Source organism: Phragmites australis, chromosome 21 (genome assembly GCF_958298935.1).
Source record: "Phragmites australis chromosome 21, lpPhrAust1.1, whole genome shotgun sequence".
Lineage (NCBI taxonomy): Eukaryota > Viridiplantae > Streptophyta > Magnoliopsida > Poales > Poaceae > Phragmites > Phragmites australis.
The window spans coordinates 2,637,127-2,656,704 of record NC_084941.1 but is presented as its reverse complement, the minus strand read 5'-3'; the positions used below and the strand labels follow the sequence as shown (position 1 = coordinate 2,656,704).

Sequence of the window (19,578 nt, the reverse complement as noted above, 5' to 3'; positions counted from 1 at the left end):
TGAAACTCACAGACCAGCACATTATCAATGCCAAGACAACATATTGTCACAATGATTCCCCCCTCAAAAGACCAATTTATTCAGAAACAGGTAATTGGTACAAACTGTTGTACAAATGTGACAAACTGTGGAATGTTACACATGTGACCTGACTTACTTCCTGAAGCTAAAATTTTAGGATGACAGCGACTTTAGAAGTGTCACCAGCATAAACAGGCACAAGCTCCCAACATTCTGGAGAATGAAAAAACTCACTTCAAAACTTCTTATGAGATTGTTCCCCAGCGCCTGTCAAGTCATCTGGCTTTAGTCTTGGTCTTTTTGTGCTACATCCCTCTTCCTCCAGAGATTTTAACTTGTTTTTTATAGCAGCTATCTTTGCAGCACGATCAGTTTGTCCTGATTTGCCTCCTGAACCACCTGCCAGCCTTTTGTCTTTCAGTGCTCTCTGTGAATTACCAGAGTCCAAAGAACATTTCTCACTAGCCAGATGAACCACCATTGGGCGTCCACGGACCAACTTGCCATTCATCTTTTCCTTTGCCAGCTGAGCTTCCTGCATGCTTACTTCAGTGGCAAAGGTGAGAACTGAGAATACCATAACCGACTGTTTTTTTGTCACAGGAAATTAATACTACTCGTACCTCTTTAGTGGTGTATTGAACAAAGGCATAGCCCCGTGGTTCGCCTCGCTTTGGGCCACGTGTGTGCCACAAGAAATCCTCGGCTGTGATCTTTCCAAAGGGGGAAAACATCTTGATAACATCGGACCTGGAAAATCACACTACAATGTCGGTTTGTAACGCAAGGCTACAACTTTGAAAAGAACATGCAACCAAATACACAAGAAATAACCCACTCTGATATCCTGAAGTCCAGATTCCCTACATAGAGCCTACTCTCCAACTTATCTCCGTTGAGACCTTTAGCATCCTGCAGTTCGATTTGGTTACAAACTTAGCATCCATCCATGCTCAGCTATCTTCTAATTGACCAACGTACCATTGCCTCTTGCAGCCAAGGTTACCAATTCAGCGAAGGTTCATCGCTTAAGTGAGCACGAATCACAGGGCGGACTGAACGTGGGGCATGGGGATTCAGTTGAACCCCCAATTTTTTTTGGAAAATAAACTGCACCGTTAGGTAGATTGATCTTGCGCGATGAAGGGGAAGAAGAACCTAAAAGAACAATAGATGGATTTGATTAGCAGGGAACCACGGAGTAAACGAATCCGCAATTAACTGAATGGCGAGAAAGAAAAAAAAAGATTTAGATTTGATTGCTCACAGTCATAAGCTAAGAAAAGCGCCCCCAGAACATATCTAACTCTTAGAACAATCCGTCACAGCAAGCTAGGGTTACTTACCGATCTAAGTCAAGTGGATCTCCGCTCCGCGCAGCCAAGAACCAGCAGAGGGTGAGGCAGGGGAGGAGGGTGACGCCTCACGACGAGAGAAGACTTTGGTGGAAACAGGCCTGCCCTGTTGCGTCCAGTCGCCGGCGGTGAGGTCGCCGATGAATCGACGATGAGGCGGAAACAAATCAACAAATTGTGACGGCGGTATACAGGGGAAGCAGAGCAGGTCCGCGGAGATCAGCAGACCTCAAATCCCTCGATTTGCTTGTGTTTTACGGTTTTACCCCCAGGTTTCGGTCCAAAATATAACGGTATTGCTATATTGTGCCCGCGCAGTTCTTTGGATTCCGGCGCCCAAATTTTTGCCCTCCGCGGATTGAGCTGTGGACCTTCTTCCCTGACTCCGGTGATGTTCCTGCAAGGTTAGAGCTAGGGTTTTGGGGTTCGAGAGTTTAGGGTGCGAGGTAAGAATGGTAGTGGGTCGGGTCGGATGTGGCCTCTGGGTTTCAGACTAGACAGAGACAGGCTCGGGTGTGGAAATTGCTCGGGACTATTGGATCGAGGCTCTAATTCGGATTGAGTTCGGAGTTTGGGCTTAATTTGTACCCACGGGGCTCTACGACTCCTGATTCAAGTCAAGTTTGGGGTGGTCACTCCTTTTCCTCCTTTATATGGCTCGTGTGTGGTTCCCCCCTCTCACCCGTGACTGGTGGCCCATATCACCATCAGGTTTCGAGTCCCCCACCAGGTCTCGGATCCCCACCGGGGTCAGAGATGGTTTACCCGATAAAAATTTTGGGGCTAGATTGAGTTTAATATCTCGGGTTTCGGATCTGGTGCATTCTCGCTCCACTGGTCCTGACCCAACTCGTTGTCACCCTTAGTGTGGGGCGAGTTTCGAGGGAAGGCCACAGGCAGCGCCTGAACAAACGATGGGCGGCAAGGCAGTGGCGGCTATTGACATTAGTTATTTGTAACATTTTAGTGTAAACTACTCTTAATATATGATAGAATGATCACCGAGGCGACATGGCGGGCGATGCGGTTAGGCAGGGGCGGATGTGGAGAGGTGTCGGAGGAGTACAAATGTGGCTACGAAGCTGGAGACGAGGGAGATGGAGGGGTCACGTGCTCGTCCATACACGTGACGGGTTGCGGCCTAAATTCGTCCTAAGAGAGTATAGATGTAACTAAGAACTAACCTATGCTACAGAGATATAATGATGGATAACCGACCTTAGCACCCATGTTAAAGGGGTAACATATGTAAGTGATCTCAGATAGTCGGGACAGTTCCTAAAACTACAGGACGAGGTGCATGCATGACAAAATTTTAAGAATGGCTCCTAGAATTTTAGTTAACACCTGAGTAGAGATGACAGTGGGTACAAAATACCTATGTGCCCGTGGGGAAAAAACCCCGATGGGCAAGGATACGGGTTTCAATCTGCACCCACGGGCACGGGTGCGGGTTTGCATCTAAACTGTTGAGTTTGAAGAACCAGGCATGAAATACCCTTGCACGTGCCTGCTTCGCCCGCAAACCCGCTCCAAAACTACTGACAGGTGGGCCCTAAACAACTTGAGTCTTGAGATATAACAACAGCTCAGGGTTTATCTCCTCTGACCTCTTGCGGTCTCTCCACTGAGCCACCCTTGCACTCAGCTGCCACCACTCCCCGTCTTCCCTAGCCCCTATCCAGACTCTAGAATTCAGAACTCGAGATCTTGTCCGCCTCCCACCCTACTTCCTCGCTGCTTCCCACCCCACCCAGCCCCTCCCGGCCACCGGTAGCCTACACTCCCTTCCTCCTCCGCAAGTTCGCGTTCCAGGGCCCTTACTCCCTCCCTCCTTCGCCTCCCAGATCTACACTGCCACCATCACCCTCTCGCCGTGCACTAGCACCTCAGGCCCGACCGCCCCGAACCCAACCTCGTTGGTGACTAGGGAGCTCGCGCCGTCGTGCGGGAGTCGTCGAGCTCCGTTGCGTGGGCACGAGAGCTCCACGGTGCTGTCATGTGGGAGCTCGTCGAGCTCCATCGCGCGAGGGGGGGGGGTCGTGCAGGAGCTTGCGTGAGGTTGTGCGGCACTGTGAGAGCTCGCGCGTTGTCGCCATCACACTCCCCCCCCCCCCTCGCGGACTCAAGGGCACCCTCTCCCAGTGTGATAGCGCCATCGCTGAGCCCATCCCCATCGCGCTCGGCTTCCTCCCCGAGGCATCAGCTCGTCTTCCTCAGCCTTGAATTCGATTGGAAAGAGATCACGGTCTCAAGAGACCACAGTCTCAAGTGTTTGGTAGTTTACTTGACTAGTATTTTGTAGTTAGTTTTCTGTTATAATCTGACAACACCAATCGCAAGTGGTGTATATTTCTCTGTTTAATGAAGTATTAACTTTTAGTCTGAACGAGACACTAGGCATCACCAATTTGATTGTAGATGAAGGTGATGGATTGTTTAATAGCTTTGGGTCATACCTTGAAGACATTGAAGAAAATATGTAAAAAAAAAAATCATGTATCACTAGTGTTGAATTTTATTGATAAACTTATTCATTATTCTATTTATTTGCATGGATAGACTGTTGTGTAATTGTGTTGTTAAACAATACTATATGTGTGTAAATGTGTGATGCACTAAGTATTTGAGTTTGTTTTCTTTTTCCTTGTATGTTTAAATTTGATAAAATTGTTGTTATGTACTTATATTGCTATGAAAAGCTCCCTATATGAACTATTTGTTGGCTGGTGTGTGCCCACGGATGAAGGTTATGGGCACGGTTTTCCACCCATGGCGGGTGACGGGCACATGCGTGGGTATATAATTTTTCTCCCGGGCGCATGTTTATGTAGCCTCTATCCGCGAGTATTTTGTTCGTTACCATCTATACATCTAAGGCTATATTTAGAACTTCTTCATAAATTCACATAGAACTAATACAAATACAAAATATTGATGACTTCTTTGATTCGATCAGAGCGTTATGATCCATACAAACTTCAACCGGTTGCACACTTCGGCGTGATCAAGCATGCATGTGCACAGTATGGTGCTCGGTGCTCCTCATCGCCCGTACCCCCGGTAACCAGCTGTGTCTGTGAGACCACCGTCGCCCGTCGCCGCGAGGCTCGCCCTCGCCGTCTCCGGCCTGCTCTGCTCCTGTCCTCCAGCTTCCCGCGCCCGTCCATCCTAACGTTCGGCGCGAACGCCACCCGCCGCGTCACGACGCTCCCCGGCAGCTGCATGCTGCTGTCCTCGGTTGGCTCTCCTGCGGCTGAGCGCCGCACTCCAGGTTCCGGTTCCACAACCCGCACCACGTCCCCGGTGGACGGCCGCTCGGCAGCTGCGTGCTCTTTCAACGGGTGACATATGGCATGTCTCTCTTCTAACGGTGACAGTAGTTTAGATTTATATTTTTTTTCAAAATGAACACATATATTTGTAATTTTTTAATTAAAAAAACACTTTTGGGCGTCTCACACCGATGCAGGCCGGGCTGGGCCACAGTGAAAAAGAGGATCCGGCGGACGTCCAACTCTGCAGGGGCTCTCCTCTCCTCTGAGCTGCCTGGCCCCTGCCTTTCACCTGGAAGAACTTGCAAGCGAAAGCTAAGACAATTGGTTTCAGTTTTTCACGAGACATGAAAGACTAGTACAAGTACATTGTATCAGCTATTTGAAACGAATTCGACATATCACTGCTCTGTATAGATATTTCCTTCGACAAAATCTTCTGGCACATAGGACGGTGCACTAAGACTAAACACGCACGAAGGTAAGCATCATCCTGAGTCCTTAAGAACTAGTCAGGTTGGTCTGTCGAGCTGCCGTGGTGATCCCGACCTGCTCGACCAGCCCGGTCCGCTGAGACCAATGAGCTATTAGCCGGTCACGGAGGAATAAACTTGATCGAGTTCCGGGACCTCTTCTGCCGCCGATAATTCCTCATCTCCTCTCCTAATCGATCCCACTGCATGCACAAAGCCAGATGCCGAATGTTAGACCAGAGGCAGACCAAGATTAACAAATTATTATGGATATATCATGCAAGCACATGAAGGACATACCGATGCGAGATCATGGGCAACTGACCTAGTGATTAAACCTTGGCGAACTCGCCGTCCCTGCACACGCCGACGTCGATGGTCATCGACCGGTCCTTCCCCTTCTTCGGCGACGACACCACTCTGCAGCAGTTCCTCCTCGGCGACTGCACAGGTTCCAGCCACAGTGTGACCAACTTTAACGAACAGCACGGTGCAGAGAACTGACACGAAGGAGAGGAGGAGCAAAATGGAGCGTACCCGCTTCCAGAGGTCGGGGTCGGGCTTCTTGAGCACGACGACGCTGTCGAGCAGCGCGGCGGGGTCGGCGATGCGCCACCGACAGGTGGGCTGCTTCACGCGGTGCCGCTCGTACTCCGTCACCGTCACGTTGCGGCGCCGGTCCATCCGCGTGGCGCGCATGTAGTACACGTGCGGCTTCTGGCACGGCTGTCGCGCCACGGGCCGGGTGTTGAACGAGTAGGCCGTGTAGTCGGCGCGCTTGTACCAGTTGAGGAACGACCGCACCGGCGTCTCCATCTCCCGCGGCGACAGCACCCCGCGCACCACCATCACCGCGAAGCCCCACGAGACGGACACCGTCCACTGGTGCGCGCGGTCGTAGCACACCGACTGCTGCGCCACCGCCGCGGAGTCCAGACGCACGGGCCCGTCGAACAGCCGCCGCAGCGCCCCCGCGCGCGACGGAGTCGTCGGGAACACCGGCTCCAGGAAGTCGAGGTGGTGCAGCGTCACCAGCGGCGCCACGGGGTGCGCGCCCAGCAGGCCCAGCACATCGCCCCACAGGTCGCACTGGTGGAAACCCGGGTGGCGCGTCAGCGGCACGCCGAGCTCCGACATGCACGCGTGGATGCGGTCGTCGCTGCCGTACAGCGCCGGGTACCGGTGCAGGCACCCGTCCTGCATCTTGGCCAGCTCCTCCGCCAGCGCGCGGCTGATGGCGAACCCGCCGCCGCCGAACGCCATGCCGTACGAGAAGATGAGGTTCTGGATGTGGCTCTCTGACGGCGACCCGATGTAGTACGGCTGCCGGTGGTCGTACTGGGACAGCACGTGCACCAGGTTCTCCGGCAGGAACACCGTGTCGTCGTCGCCCATCACGAACCACCGGACACCGGGGAGTCCCAGCCGGAACGTCTCGGAGACGATGCGCGAGATCCGCAGCGCCGAGCGGCTGCCGGCGCCGTGGGTGTACGGGAACTTGGACGTTTCCGAGCTCACCATGATCGCCGGGAGCCCCGTGCGAGAGCTCTTGGAGTAGAACTCCTCCACTGGCTTGTCCATCCACACGAACCCACGCATCCGCCCCGGCCGCCACCACAGCTTGATGTACTCCTTCCGGCTCTCCCACAGCGACGCCGACGCGCCGATGCCGAACACGATGTGGCGCAGCCCAGTGGGCGCCTCCTCCGCCGTCAACCTAGGCTTGGCCACCGGAGGCGGGGAAGGAGGCGAAGACGAAACGTTTAACGTGGCCAAAGAAACGTTGGGTCTGGCCACCACGAAATGGGCCGCCATGGCATTGCCCTCCGGCGAGCACCGGAGGTTGTAGAACGGCGAGGCGGCGATGACGACGAAATACAGGACCAGCACCGGCAGGATGACGTAGAGGAGGAGGCCGTAGAGGAAGGAGAACCTGGCCTTGCCGGAGCCACCGTACACGGCGGCGCCGTGCGCGACATTGGCCTCCTTGTGGAGCTTCTCCCCAGCTCCTCCTCCCCTCATGCCAATGCTGTCGCACTCTTGGCGGATCGAGGCTGATCGCAATGGCGGATCGATGAGGTGCTAAAAGAGGTTAGTGTGCTAATGGCGGTCTGGTTTAATATAACGAACTGGTTAGTTGATTGGCTGGTCGTTTTGTTCGTTTCGGAGGGCTATCTGTCAGAGGAGAGGCCATGCATGTGTGCATGGTGAAACGAAAATTTCTTCCGTGGCCTGGTCAATGGCCGCATCGCCTTTCTTGGATCTTCCTTCTCCTTTGCCAGTGTTGCCCTGATCCATACTGTTGCCACCTGATATCCTCGTTTTGTGTGAGGAACCGTCCAAATAGTATTCTAATTGATCATCAGGAGGATCATTATTCATAATCACAACCTCGACGATTAACCAGAATACCATTCCGGTAGTCCCGGCACGTGTTTTGTGCCCAGGATCGGAACACATGCCTTCCAACTCAAATATCACAACACAGTTTAATAGAGAGCAAATAATTAAACTGGATTACCATTATTAAACAAGCAACTGCTTCCACAATTTACAACAAAAAAGGAACAACAACAACTACTACGCAGCGGAAGAAAAACCTATACAACAAAAGAGTATGGAGCCGTATGCCCTTAGGCTCCATACCAAAAGCGCCGGAGTTCGGAGTAGAAGGTGCTACTCCTGCCCGCCACCCTGATCGGCAGGCACAAAGTAGCCGAACACTGCCCCATCTTCGCCGACCTGCGAACCTGAAAGCAACTTAAGGGCAGCACCCTTAGTACGAAGGTACTAGCAAGTCTTACACAGTATGAGTATATATATTCTCGACTCCAAGGATCATGCATTTAAAGCTGTAGCAAGGATTAAGACATGTTTAAGTTCATTAAGCGGTAAGCAACCTAGACTCTAAGTGTAAGCAACTGACTTAACCAACCACCGACTCAAACCCTACCAACCAACTGATCAAAACAGATATATAACAACAAGTGTATAAAAGCAAACCATTCCCACCAAACCACCAACCACATACCGACCAAACCACCCCAATCCAACCATGCCACAACCCACATCGAAACTCTACGACCAAAATATGGTCGCTCGGTGGAGATAAGCGATAGCGATGCTCATGACCGAGAGCGCGGCAGCTCGAACTGATTATACACCCTGCAGGGGGATACTCCTGGACCCACACGACACAGGGACCATACGGCTTGTGCCACCCGCTAAGATGCGCACAAGGGGGTACCCGTGACAACCTTTCCCAACCAGGCCCAACCATGTGGATCAACCATAGCTCGGCACGGCGGTATTAGAACTACTCCCCGAGCAAACTAATACCGCTAAAAGCCCGGACTCAAACCGGACTCACACCGTCTATGACGAGGCCCACATGACCACGTCTGCGAAGGTAATCGGCTCGCCTACCATTATATCAGCATGTGGTGAGTAAGGTATGTGCTAAAGCCGACTACACCGATGATCGGTGCTTAACCGGTGCAAGCGGTCTACGGTGTCCGGGTTCCCTCCCCGAACTGCCTGAGGACTCCTCGTGAGCAGATGACACCCCTAACACCGCCCACACCTCGTCTCAACTCACCACTCACTAAACCGACTCATCATCAACACAACCATAAGTGCGAACAAATAATAAGTCCTAGGCTCGCGACAACGGTGGACGCCGTCGTCGACTTCTACCGGAAAGCCTAAGTACCACTAAGCATAGCAAACTAAAATTAGACCGCGACAACACCACTAGGCTCCTAGGAACAACACATGACACGTGACCGAAATGGGATAATGCATCGGCATAGGTTCTACCCAACTCGGTACCCGACACATGCAATGTATACATAAGCGTAGATAACATATTAAATTTTCAAGTAGACACGGTGCAATATGAACGATGCTTGCCTTGCTGCCCTGAATCAGAAAGGTGGGACGCCTCACGATCGCCCACGGCCTCCGGGATCGACGGATCGGCGTTCACTACAGAGAGCAACGCGTGCAATGTAATGAGCATGTATGAAATGCGATCATGTAAGAAAAATATGCTCCACAATACATGACAACATTATTCCAAGATCGTACTGACCAAACCAGAATTTTCCAAGTGGTCTCAAAAAGTTTGGAGTTCCTACGAATTATCTACGAATTTTACAAGCTATCAGCTATCAGGAAAGCCTGATAAACCGTGCTCGGGTGCCCGGGATGAACAGTACTCACGGGGGTACCGGGGTGAACAGTACCCCGGGGTGCTCGGGATCGACCGTGCTCGGTGCTCGGGGTGAACAGTACAGGGGTCGTCGGGTGAACAGTACCCGGGGTCGTCGGGTGAACAGTACCCGAGGTGCTCGGTGAACAGTACCCGGGGGTCCTCGGGGTCGACCGTGCTCGGGGTGCTCGGGGTGAACAGTACAGGGGTGCTCGGGGTGCTCGGGTGAACAGTGCCCGGGGGTCGTCGGGTGAACAGTATCCGGGGTGCTCGGGAGTGCTCGGGGTGACTGCGCTCGTGCTCGGGTGAACAGTACCCGGGGGTCGTCGGGTGAACAGTACCCGGGGTGCTGGGGAGTGCTCGGGGTGACTGCGCCCGTGCTCGGGTGAACAGTACCCGGGGGTCGTCGGGTGAACAGTATCAGGGGGTGCTCGGTGAACAGTACCCGGGGTGCTCGGGTGAACAGTACTCGGCGCTACAGTAAAATCAGCCTCGCGCAGCTCCAGACCGTAGAACTTTAAGAACTTTGCAACCCTAGTTCCAGATTCAAGATCTATCCAACCAAAAATGAGCATACTTGCCATGGGAGCCTAGCAGACTCACCTAAGGTCCTTTGCTGAGGTTGGTGACCGCCAGTTGAAGGAGGAAACGACGGAAAATGGCTTGGAGAAGAGAGGAAAAACTGCTGCTTCCTTGCTTCTCCCAAAGAACACCAAACAAGTTCAGAACCAGCTCGAATTCCTTCGGGGAAACTGAAAATGAATTGGATGGACGAGTAGTCCTTGAGCTGGTGGTCTCGTGAGTACCACATACGTACCTTGATCTTGCTCCCAGAGGTAGGGATCCAAAGGGGAAAAAGGGAGCCTAAGAGAGAGAGTGAGAGAGACAGCCAACTCCAACTTGCTTCCTCAAAAAGCCTTATATGGTGGAGTGGGTGAGGAGTACGTATGGGCAAGTTTGAGGGGAGAGAGAGCTGTTGCCCACTTATAGAGAGATATTTTCCACCCAAGTGGGCCCCATTTACCTAGAGGAAAGTCCAGACTTGCTTCCAGCTCCTTTATTTCTCTTAGTTTTTCCTTCTCCCACCTCATTGACTCAAAGTGAAGTGCTCCAGTGACCCAAACTGGAACATGAAGCTGAAATTGCATGTTTTAGGATTAAAACACACAATTATGGATTTCGGGACGTGACAAACCTCCCCCCCTAAAAAGAATCTCGTCCCGAGATTCAGTACGAGTCGTGGAGAGAACGATGAGCACACTCATGTGAGAGATTCCAAATATGCCATATTACGACATCTTTCACAAGTCCTCAAAGAACTCAGGATACTCGGAGCGGAGCTTATCTTCCCTCTCCCATGTCGCTTCGGCTTCTGTATGGTGGCTCCATTGGACTTTCAGGAATTTGGTAGAGTGGCGTCGTGTCTTGCGCTCGGCTTCATCCAAGATACAAATTGGTCGCTCACAATATGTCAAATCCGGTTGCAACTCTTGGGGTGCAATATCAACGACTTCCGTCGGGACTCGGAGACACTTCTTCAATTGTGACACATGGAACACATTGTGTACGGCGGAGAGAGATGGAGGCAAGTCCAACTGGTACGCGACCTCTCCACGCCGAGCAAGAATCTGAAATGGACCAACATACCGAGGCGCCAATTTGCCTCGGACTTGGAATCGACGAACGCCTTTGAGAGGTGAGACCTTCAGGTACACGTGATCCCCCACCTCAAAGGTGAGCTCTCGGCGACGTCGATCTGCATAGCTCTTCTGCCTAGACTGGGCCGTGAGAATACTCCTGCGGATATTCTGGACATGGTCTTCTGCCTCCTTGACCAAATCCGGACCCAGAAAAGCCCGCTCACCGGATTCAGACCAATTCAGCGGCGTACGGCACCTCCGACCATAAAGGGCCTCGAATGGCGCCATCCCAATACTAGCCTGGAAACTGTTGTTATACGAAAATTCCGCGAACGGCAGGCATATGTCCCACTTCTTCCCATTTCCAAGATGGAATGGGCAAAGGCTGGAGTGTGCCGGCAGGCTTGATGTGTTCAGCCTTCACCCTTCGGCAGACGTCGCACTCAGACACATACCTAGCAATCTCCCGCTTCATGCGAGTCCACCAGAAACGGGGTTTCAAATCCTGATACATCTTTGTACTGCCAGGGTGAATGGATAGCAACGAATCATGAGCCTCATCAAGGATCTTCTTCCTCAGCGCCTCGACCCTCGGAACCACTAAACGGTCCCCAAACCAGATAACGCCTTGATCATCCTCAGTAAAGCACAAGGCCTGCCCGATCTTCCTCTTCTCTCGAATTCGGGCCATACCCTTATCATCCCTCTGTGCAGCCTTAATCTCATCAATGAGCGTGGACTTGATTTCGAGATTGGCAATAAAACCGTCCGGCACCATATCAAGCCCAAGACGCCGGAAATCGTCGCATAACGTGGAATCCATCGGCGAGGCTACAAGACAGTGACAATGAGCCCTTCGACTCAAAGCGTCGGCGACCACATTCGCCTTGCCAGGATGGTAGTGAACCTTCAGTTCGTAGTCTTTGATCAACTCAAGCCACCTGCGCTGCCTCATGTTCAAATCTGACTGCGTGAAGATGTACTTCAGGCTCTTGTGATCCGTGTAGATACGGCACAAGTTGCCCATCAAGTAGTGGCGCCACATCTTCAGAGCGTGCACGACAGCTGCAAGTTCAAGATCATGTGTCGGATAGTTCTCCTCGTGACGCTTCAGCTGTCGGGATGCATATGCAACGACTCGGTCCTCCTGCATCAAAACACAGCCGAGACCGATGCCGGACGCGTCGCAATACACATCAAATCCTCTGGTCACATCAGGTTGAGCAAGCACTGGAGCGGTCGTGAGCAGCTTCTTCAATGTCTGGAAGGCAGACTCACAGGCATCTGACCACTCAAACCCGCTGCCTTGCTTCAACAACTGAGTCATCGGCTTCGCAACCTTGGAGAAGTTCTCGATGAAACGACGGTAATAGCCTGCGAGTCCAAGAAAACTCCGGATCTCACTGACATTCTGGGGCTGAACCCAGTCGAGCACATCCTGCACCTTGCTCGGGTCAACTGCCACTCCGTTCTCTGATAGAACATGTCCCAGAAAAGCCACCTCCCTGAGCCAGAACTCACACTTGCTGAACTTGGCATACAACTGATGCTCTCGGAGCCTGCCCAGAACAATACGGAGGTGCCCAATGTGCTCTTGTACAGTCTTGGAGTATATCAGAATGTCGTCAATGAAAACAATGACAAACTTGTCCAACTCTTCCATGAATACCGAGTTCATGAGGTACATAAAGAAAGCCGGCGCATTAGTCAAGCCAAACGACATAACGGTGAACTCATACAAGCCGTATCTAGTAGAGAATGCTGTCTTTGGAATATCCTCAGGTCGGACCTTGATCTGGTGATAGCCCAGCCTCAAGTCAATCTTTGAGAAGACTCGGGCTCCAGTCAACTGATCAAACAAGATGTCAATCCTAGGAAGCGGATACACATTCTTCACAGTGACTGCATTCAGCGGACGGTAATCAACACACATCCGGAGAGTGTCGTCCTTCTTCTTCACGAATAGAGCCGAGCATCCCCAAGGTGAGGAACTAGGACGAATGAAACCCTTCGCCAGCAGCTCCTGGATCTGCTTCTTCAGCTCAACTAGCTCAACTGGCGACATCTTATACATCTTCTTCGAAACCGGGGCCGCACCGGGCACGAGATCAATAGAGAACTCCACTGCCCTACCAGGCGGCATTCCAGGCAACTCATCCGGAAAGACATCCGGAAATTCCCACACCACAGGAATGGTCTCCATAATCCTGGTGGGGACAGCCTTTACGGCGAACAGGCAGGACTTGACATCCTCTAGCTTTAACTGGACCCGAGTACCTGACAGACCATTGAGGGTGACGGTCCGCCGAGCACAGTCCAACACAGCCTTGTTCTTGGAGAGCCAATTCATTCCCAAAATAATATCAATTCCCTTCGAGTTCATCACTAACAGATTGACAAAGAAGGGAACTCCGTTGACAATTACCGCCGCTTTATTCACACACTGGTTGATTAAAACTTTGGCCCCTGGGGCGTCTATAAGGTACGGTGTGTGGGTAGCACTGACTCTCAACCCACTTTTCCAAACATAACCCGAAGATATAAAGGAGTGAGAGGCTCCTGAATCAAACAAAACCACTGCAGAAAAGATGTCAGAGTTGAAACTCATATCCAACGTACCCATTAGGACGGTGTCACCCTTCTGAACCTCGTCGGCGGTAGTGTGGCGAGCTCGACCACGCTTGGGAACGTGAGTCGCCTGCGAAGACTGCGGTGCTGACTGAGCCGGCGGTGGTCGCGGGGCACTCACCGCGGCTCCCGGCCTCGGATACGGGCACTCCCTCGAGAAATGGCCGACGCGACCGCAGTTGAAGCACGGACCGCCTGAGCCACCGGTCACGCTCACTTGGGAGCCGGCTGGTCGTGCAGCCTGCCCCTGTGGAGCGGAGAACGCAGGACGTGGTACAAACCACATCGGTCGTGGGTAGCCAGCCGACGGCACTTGAGACTGTGGAGGCTGACTCTCAGTGCGGGCGCGTTGCGAGCTCCCGCCCACAGAAGACGAGGAAACCCTCTTCCGCCTCTTCTCCTCTTGGTGGCTCTTATACTTGAGCTCCACTGTGATCGACGTGCTCACCAACTCGTTGAAGTCGGCGAACTTATGCGCGGACAACCGGTCCTGCATCTTTGAGTTCAGGCCATTCACAAAGCGGCGCTGCTTGCGCGCATCCGTGCTGACCTCCTCGGTAGCATATTGTGCAAGGTGGTTGAACACCTGCACGTACTCCATCACCGCCCGACCTCCTTGCTTGAGGTCCTCAAACTCCCGCCTCTTAGCCTCCATGAGGCCACTCGGTATGTGAAACGAGCGGAAGGCCTCGCGAAACTCCGCCCATGACACGCGGTGATCGGCGGGGTGCATGGCCAGAAAGCCGGACCACCACGCACCCGCCGGGCCCTGAAGCTGATGGGCGGCGAAGAGCGCCTTCTCGTAATCCTCACAACGAAGAAGGGCGAGCTTCTGCTCAATCGTCCGGAGCCAATGATCAGCATCGAGAGGATCCTCAGCTCGCGAGAAGACCGGCGGCTGAGTCCGCAAAAAGTCCGAGAAGTCGTCTCGGCGCACGGCCCCACCTCCTCCATGAGGAGCCGCGTTGCGCACGAGAGCCTCCAAGAGCGCTTGGTTCGTCTGGAGGAGAGCGTGATTCGCTTGGCGGTTCTGCTCGATTTGCATGAGCACCTCCGCCATGGTCGGCGGTGGAGGAGGGTTGTTCTGACCGGAACCCTCCGGAACCTCCCCACTACGCCGAGTGACAACCATTCTTGAAATGTAAAATAAAAGGGGGAAACGTCAAATTCCGACTCAGCACAATGCATTCGCCGGATATATTGTTAGAATCCCGTAATACATGTATAAATATGAATGCATGCATGAATGCCATGAAATGATGCATGCTCGAACCTAGCTACCGCTTCTTTCTCAAAATAAGAACCGCACCTGCAAGCATCAAAATCACAGGCAGTTTATAACATCCAGAACGTACCCTTCGCGCTAGAAAGAGTAAGAGCGCGAACGGCCCTTGTACCACATGCCGTACAAGCGACAATCCATACGTCGACAACGACGTATTCACTTCCCGTAGACCCTACGGGACATCTCGTGTAATCGCCACACGAGTAGACGACCATGTCTCCCATCGCATGGTGGATGTTCATACGCCATTGCTAGCGTATTCACTTCCCGTACGGATCACCGTACGGAACATGCCGGGCCCCTGCCTCGCATCCGGCTGAGCCCTCGGTGATTAACCGCCACCGAGCGTCGTACCTTACCTTCCGACGATGCAAAGCCGAAGATGCAATGCTCAACATAAATCAATGCAGGGTCGAAAGCAAAACAATGTGTATAAGACATATAAACGTCACTCATAATACGCATTTTAACTTAGGGGCATAAACGATAGCAGTTTAATACATATTAGACACGAAGAGGCATAAACATAAATTATGGGTTGTTTAGGTGAAGTTGTCGACTTACTAAACAACGCACTAATTATGTTTAGGCTACTAAATTAAACCAGGCTCTGATACCAAGCTGTGAGGAACCGTCCAAATAGTATTCTAATTGATCATCAGGAGGATCATTATTCATAATCACAACCTCGACGATTAACCAGAATACCATTCCGGTAGTCCCGGCACGTGTTTTGTGCCCAGGATCGGAACACATGCCTTCCAACTCAAATATCACAACACAGTTTAATAGAGAGCAAATAATTAAACTGGATTACCATTATTAAACAAGCAACTGCTTCCACAATTTACAACAAAAAAGGAACAACAACAACTACTACGCAGCGGAAGAAAAACCTATACAACAAAAGAGTATGGAGCCGTATGCCCTTAGGCTCCATACCAAAAGCGCCGGAGTTCGGAGTAGAAGGTGCTACTCCTGCCCGCCACCCTGATCGGCAGGCACAAAGTAGCCGAACACTGCCCCATCTTCGCCGACCTGCGAACCTGAAAGCAACTTAAGGGCAGCACCCTTAGTACGAAGGTACTAGCAAGTCTTACACAGTATGAGTATATATATTCTCGACTCCAAGGATCATGCATTTAAAGCTGTAGCAAGGATTAAGACATGTTTAAGTTCATTAAGCGGTAAGCAACCTAGACTCTAAGTGTAAGCAACTGACTTAACCAACCACCGACTCAAACCCTACCAACCAACTGATCAAAACAGATATATAACAACAAGTGTATAAAAGCAAACCATTCCCACCAAACCACCAACCACATACCGACCAAACCACCCCAATCCAACCATGCCACAACCCACATCGAAACTCTACGACCAAAATATGGTCGCTCGGTGGAGATAAGCGATAGCGATGCTCATGACCGAGAGCGCGGCAGCTCGAACTGATTATACACCCTGCAGGGGATACTCCTGGACCCACACGACACAGGGACCATACGGCTTGTGCCACCCGCTAAGATGCGCACAAGGGGGTACCCGTGACAACCTTTCCCAACCAGGCCCAACCATGTGGATCAACCATAGCTCGGCACGGCGGTATTAGAACTACTCCCCGAGCAAACTAATACCGCTAAAAGCCCGGACTCAAACCGGACTCACACCGTCTATGACGAGGCCCACATGACCACGTCTGCGAAGGTAATCGGCTCGCCTACCATTATATCAGCATGTGGTGAGTAAGGTATGTGCTAAAGCCGACTACACCGATGATCGGTGCTTAACCGGTGCAAGCGGTCTACGGTGTCCGGGTTCCCTCCCCGAACTGCCTGAGGACTCCTCGTGAGCAGATGACACCCCTAACACCGCCCACACCTCGTCTCAACTCACCACTCACCAAACCGACTCATCATCAACACAACCATAAGTGCGAACAAATAATAAGTCCTAGGCTCGCGACAACGGTGGACGCCGTCGTCGACTTCTACCGGAAAGCCTAAGTACCACTAAGCATAGCAAACTAAAATTAGACCGCGACAACACCACTAGGCTCCTAGGAACAACACATGACACGTGACCGAAATGGGATAATGCATCGGCATAGGTTCTACCCAACTCGGTACCCGACACATGCAATGTATACATAAGCGTAGATAACATATTAAATTTTCAAGTAGACACGGTGCAATATGAACGATGCTTGCCTTGCTGCCCTGAATCAGAAAGGTGGGACGCCTCACGATCGCCCACGGCCTCCGGGATCGACGGATCGGCGTTCACTACAGAGAGCAACGCGTGCAATGTAATGAGCATGTATGAAATGCGATCATGTAAGAAAAATATGCTCCACAATACATGACAACATTATTCCAAGATCGTACTGACCAAACCAGAATTTTCCAAGTGGTCTCAAAAAGTTTGGAGTTCCTACGAATTATCTACGAATTTTACAAGCTATCAGCTATCAGGAAAGCCTGATAAACCGTGCTCGGGTGCCCGGGATGAACAGTACTCACGGGGGTACCGGGGTGAACAGTACCCCGGGGTGCTCGGGATCGACCGTGCTCGGTGCTCGGGGTGAACAGTACAGGGGTCGTCGGGTGAACAGTACCCGGGGTCGTCGGGTGAACAGTACCCGAGGTGCTCGGTGAACAGTACCCGGGGGTCCTCGGGGTCGACCGTGCTCGGGGTGCTCGGGGTGAACAGTACAGGGGTGCTCGGGGTGCTCGGGTGAACAGTGCCCGGGGGTCGTCGGGTGAACAGTATCCGGGGTGCTCGGGAGTGCTCGGGGTGACTGCGCTCGTGCTCGGGTGAACAGTACCCGGGGGTCGTCGGGTGAACAGTACCCGGGGTGCTGGGGAGTGCTCGGGGTGACTGCGCCCGTGCTCGGGTGAACAGTACCCGGGGTCGTCGGGTGAACAGTATCAGGGGGTGCTCGGTGAACAGTACCCGGGGTGCTCGGGTGAACAGTACTCGGCGCTACAGTAAAATCAGCCTCGCGCAGCTCCAGACCGTAGAACTTTAAGAACTTTGCAACCCTAGTTCCAGATTCAAGATCTATCCAACCAAAAATGAGCATACTTGCCATGGGAGCCTAGCAGACTCACCTAAGGTCCTTTGCTGAGGTTGGTGACCGCCAGTTGAAGGAGGAAACGACGGAAAATGGCTTGGAGAAGAGAGGAAAAACTGCTGCTTCCTTGCTTCTCCCAAAGAACACCAAACAAGTTCAGAACCAGCTCGAATTCCTTCGGGGAAACTGAAAATGAATTGGATGGACGAGTAGTCCTTGAGCTGGTGGTCTCGTGAGTACCACATACGTACCTTGATCTTGCTCCCAGAGGTAGGGATCCAAAGGGGAAAAAGGGAGCCTAAGAGAGAGAGTGAGAGAGACAGCCAACTCCAACTTGCTTCCTCAAAAAGCCTTATATGGTGGAGTGGGTGAGGAGTACGTATGGGCAAGTTTGAGGGGAGAGAGAGCTGTTGCCCACTTATAGAGAGATATTTTCCACCCAAGTGGGCCCCATTTACCTAGAGGAAAGTCCAGACTTGCTTCCAGCTCCTTTATTTCTCTTAGTTTTTCCTTCTCCCACCTCATTGACTCAAAGTGAAGTGCTCCAGTGACCCAAACTGGAACATGAAGCTGAAATTGCATGTTTTAGGATTAAAACACACAATTATGGATTTCGGGACGTGACATTTTGTGTTGTGAGCAAAGCTTTTTCTGTTTCGCTCCTCTTTCGTTCTTTTATTCTTTACTAGTTAAATGCTTGTGCGATGGAACTTTTAACGAAACACAAGAGAACACATCTAAGATGTTGGATGTTGGTTTAGTAACTAAAAAGTAACAAGGTTTTATTGATTGATTGTTCCTAGCAAAGTGAGAGACTTAGGGTTCCATAGCCCTCGCCCCCGCCGCTCCCTCTCGGCGACGCTCGTCGTCACGGCGAGCGGCCACCGCGGTTTTAGCCCAAAGCGAGGCCGGTGTGCGACCCTCAGAGAGCTCGAGCAATGCCCCAGGAATCAGCCGTCGGCGTTGGCGATGGACGTCGTCGGTCGCCGAGGAGGAGGATGGAGATGATGAATAAGCCACCTGTTGTGAACGCCGAGGATGGTTGGACACGGAGGCTTACATTGATTCCTGGCGCGTTGGATGTTCCGATAGATTTTGATCATGAGAGGCGACGGATGGGATCGCCGCCATTAATCTCAATAGGTCAGTCCCGACCTGGTACTTGCTCTGTGGAGGGGGTTGTGAATGGGGATTCGAGGTTCGGTTCTGAGGTCAATCGCGAAGAGGAATTCAGACGTGTGGATCGGAGATTTTGCATGCTCTTCGGAATCTGACTCTACATTCTTCAAAGCCGAATTGGATTATTGAGGCGAAGAGGAAAGAGCAGGCGAGATCGATTAAGGAGAATTTGTTTGTTCCTTCCTTAAAGGTGGTCGAGTGGGATAAGCTAGACAAAGGTGTTGAGGCTTTGGAGAAAGCACTTGCGCGTATTCCTAACTCTAGAATTCGTTTTGATGAGATCCACGTCAAAAAGGAGTTCGCCGTCCAATCGCCGATGAGATCGCTGGCAAAATCACCTGAGAGGAGGAAGACGCGGGGTGATCATTCTGGAAATGGCGAGGAAAAGTGGTTCCTGGGCTTCGAGTCTCGGTTGGGCCAACCATTGTCCAGGCCA

The 19,578-nt window shown here is 52.1% G+C and overlaps 2 protein-coding genes and 2 long non-coding RNA genes across 4 annotated transcripts; all 4 read right to left on the bottom strand.

Annotated features, from left to right (window-relative positions):
• LOC133903980 (uncharacterized) lies at positions 1-1,829 on the bottom strand. The gene is made up of 5 exons (XM_062345480.1): positions 1,368-1,829; positions 1,003-1,179; positions 860-933; positions 645-771; positions 1-556 (listed from the first exon to the last, which is right to left on the bottom strand). Exons 2-5 carry the CDS (start codon positions 1,003-1,005, stop codon positions 257-259), a joined length of 504 nt encoding a protein of 167 aa, XP_062201464.1. The 5' UTR covers positions 1,006-1,179; positions 1,368-1,829; the 3' UTR covers positions 1-256.
• A 3,626-nt stretch (positions 1,830-5,455) lies between these two features.
• On the bottom strand, positions 5,456-7,197 carry LOC133903644 (uncharacterized). The gene is made up of 2 exons (XM_062345076.1): positions 5,662-7,197; positions 5,456-5,567 (listed from the first exon to the last, which is right to left on the bottom strand). The coding sequence occupies exons 1-2, from the start codon at positions 7,144-7,146 to the stop codon at positions 5,457-5,459; spliced, it is 1,596 nt and encodes a 531-aa protein (XP_062201060.1). The 5' UTR covers positions 7,147-7,197; the 3' UTR covers position 5,456.
• Positions 7,198-8,913: 1,716 nt separating this feature from the next.
• On the bottom strand, positions 8,914-10,666 carry LOC133903645 (uncharacterized). The gene is made up of 3 exons (XR_009907316.1): positions 10,155-10,666; positions 9,941-10,033; positions 8,914-9,111 (listed from the first exon to the last, which is right to left on the bottom strand). It is a non-coding gene; the product is annotated as an uncharacterized LOC133903645 (long non-coding RNA).
• A 6,222-nt stretch (positions 10,667-16,888) lies between these two features.
• LOC133903856 (uncharacterized) lies at positions 16,889-18,574 on the bottom strand. Its single transcript, XR_009907373.1, has 3 exons — positions 18,215-18,574; positions 18,001-18,093; positions 16,889-17,172 (listed from the first exon to the last, which is right to left on the bottom strand). It is a non-coding gene; the product is annotated as an uncharacterized LOC133903856 (long non-coding RNA).
• Between the last annotated feature and the right edge of the window lie 1,004 nt (positions 18,575-19,578).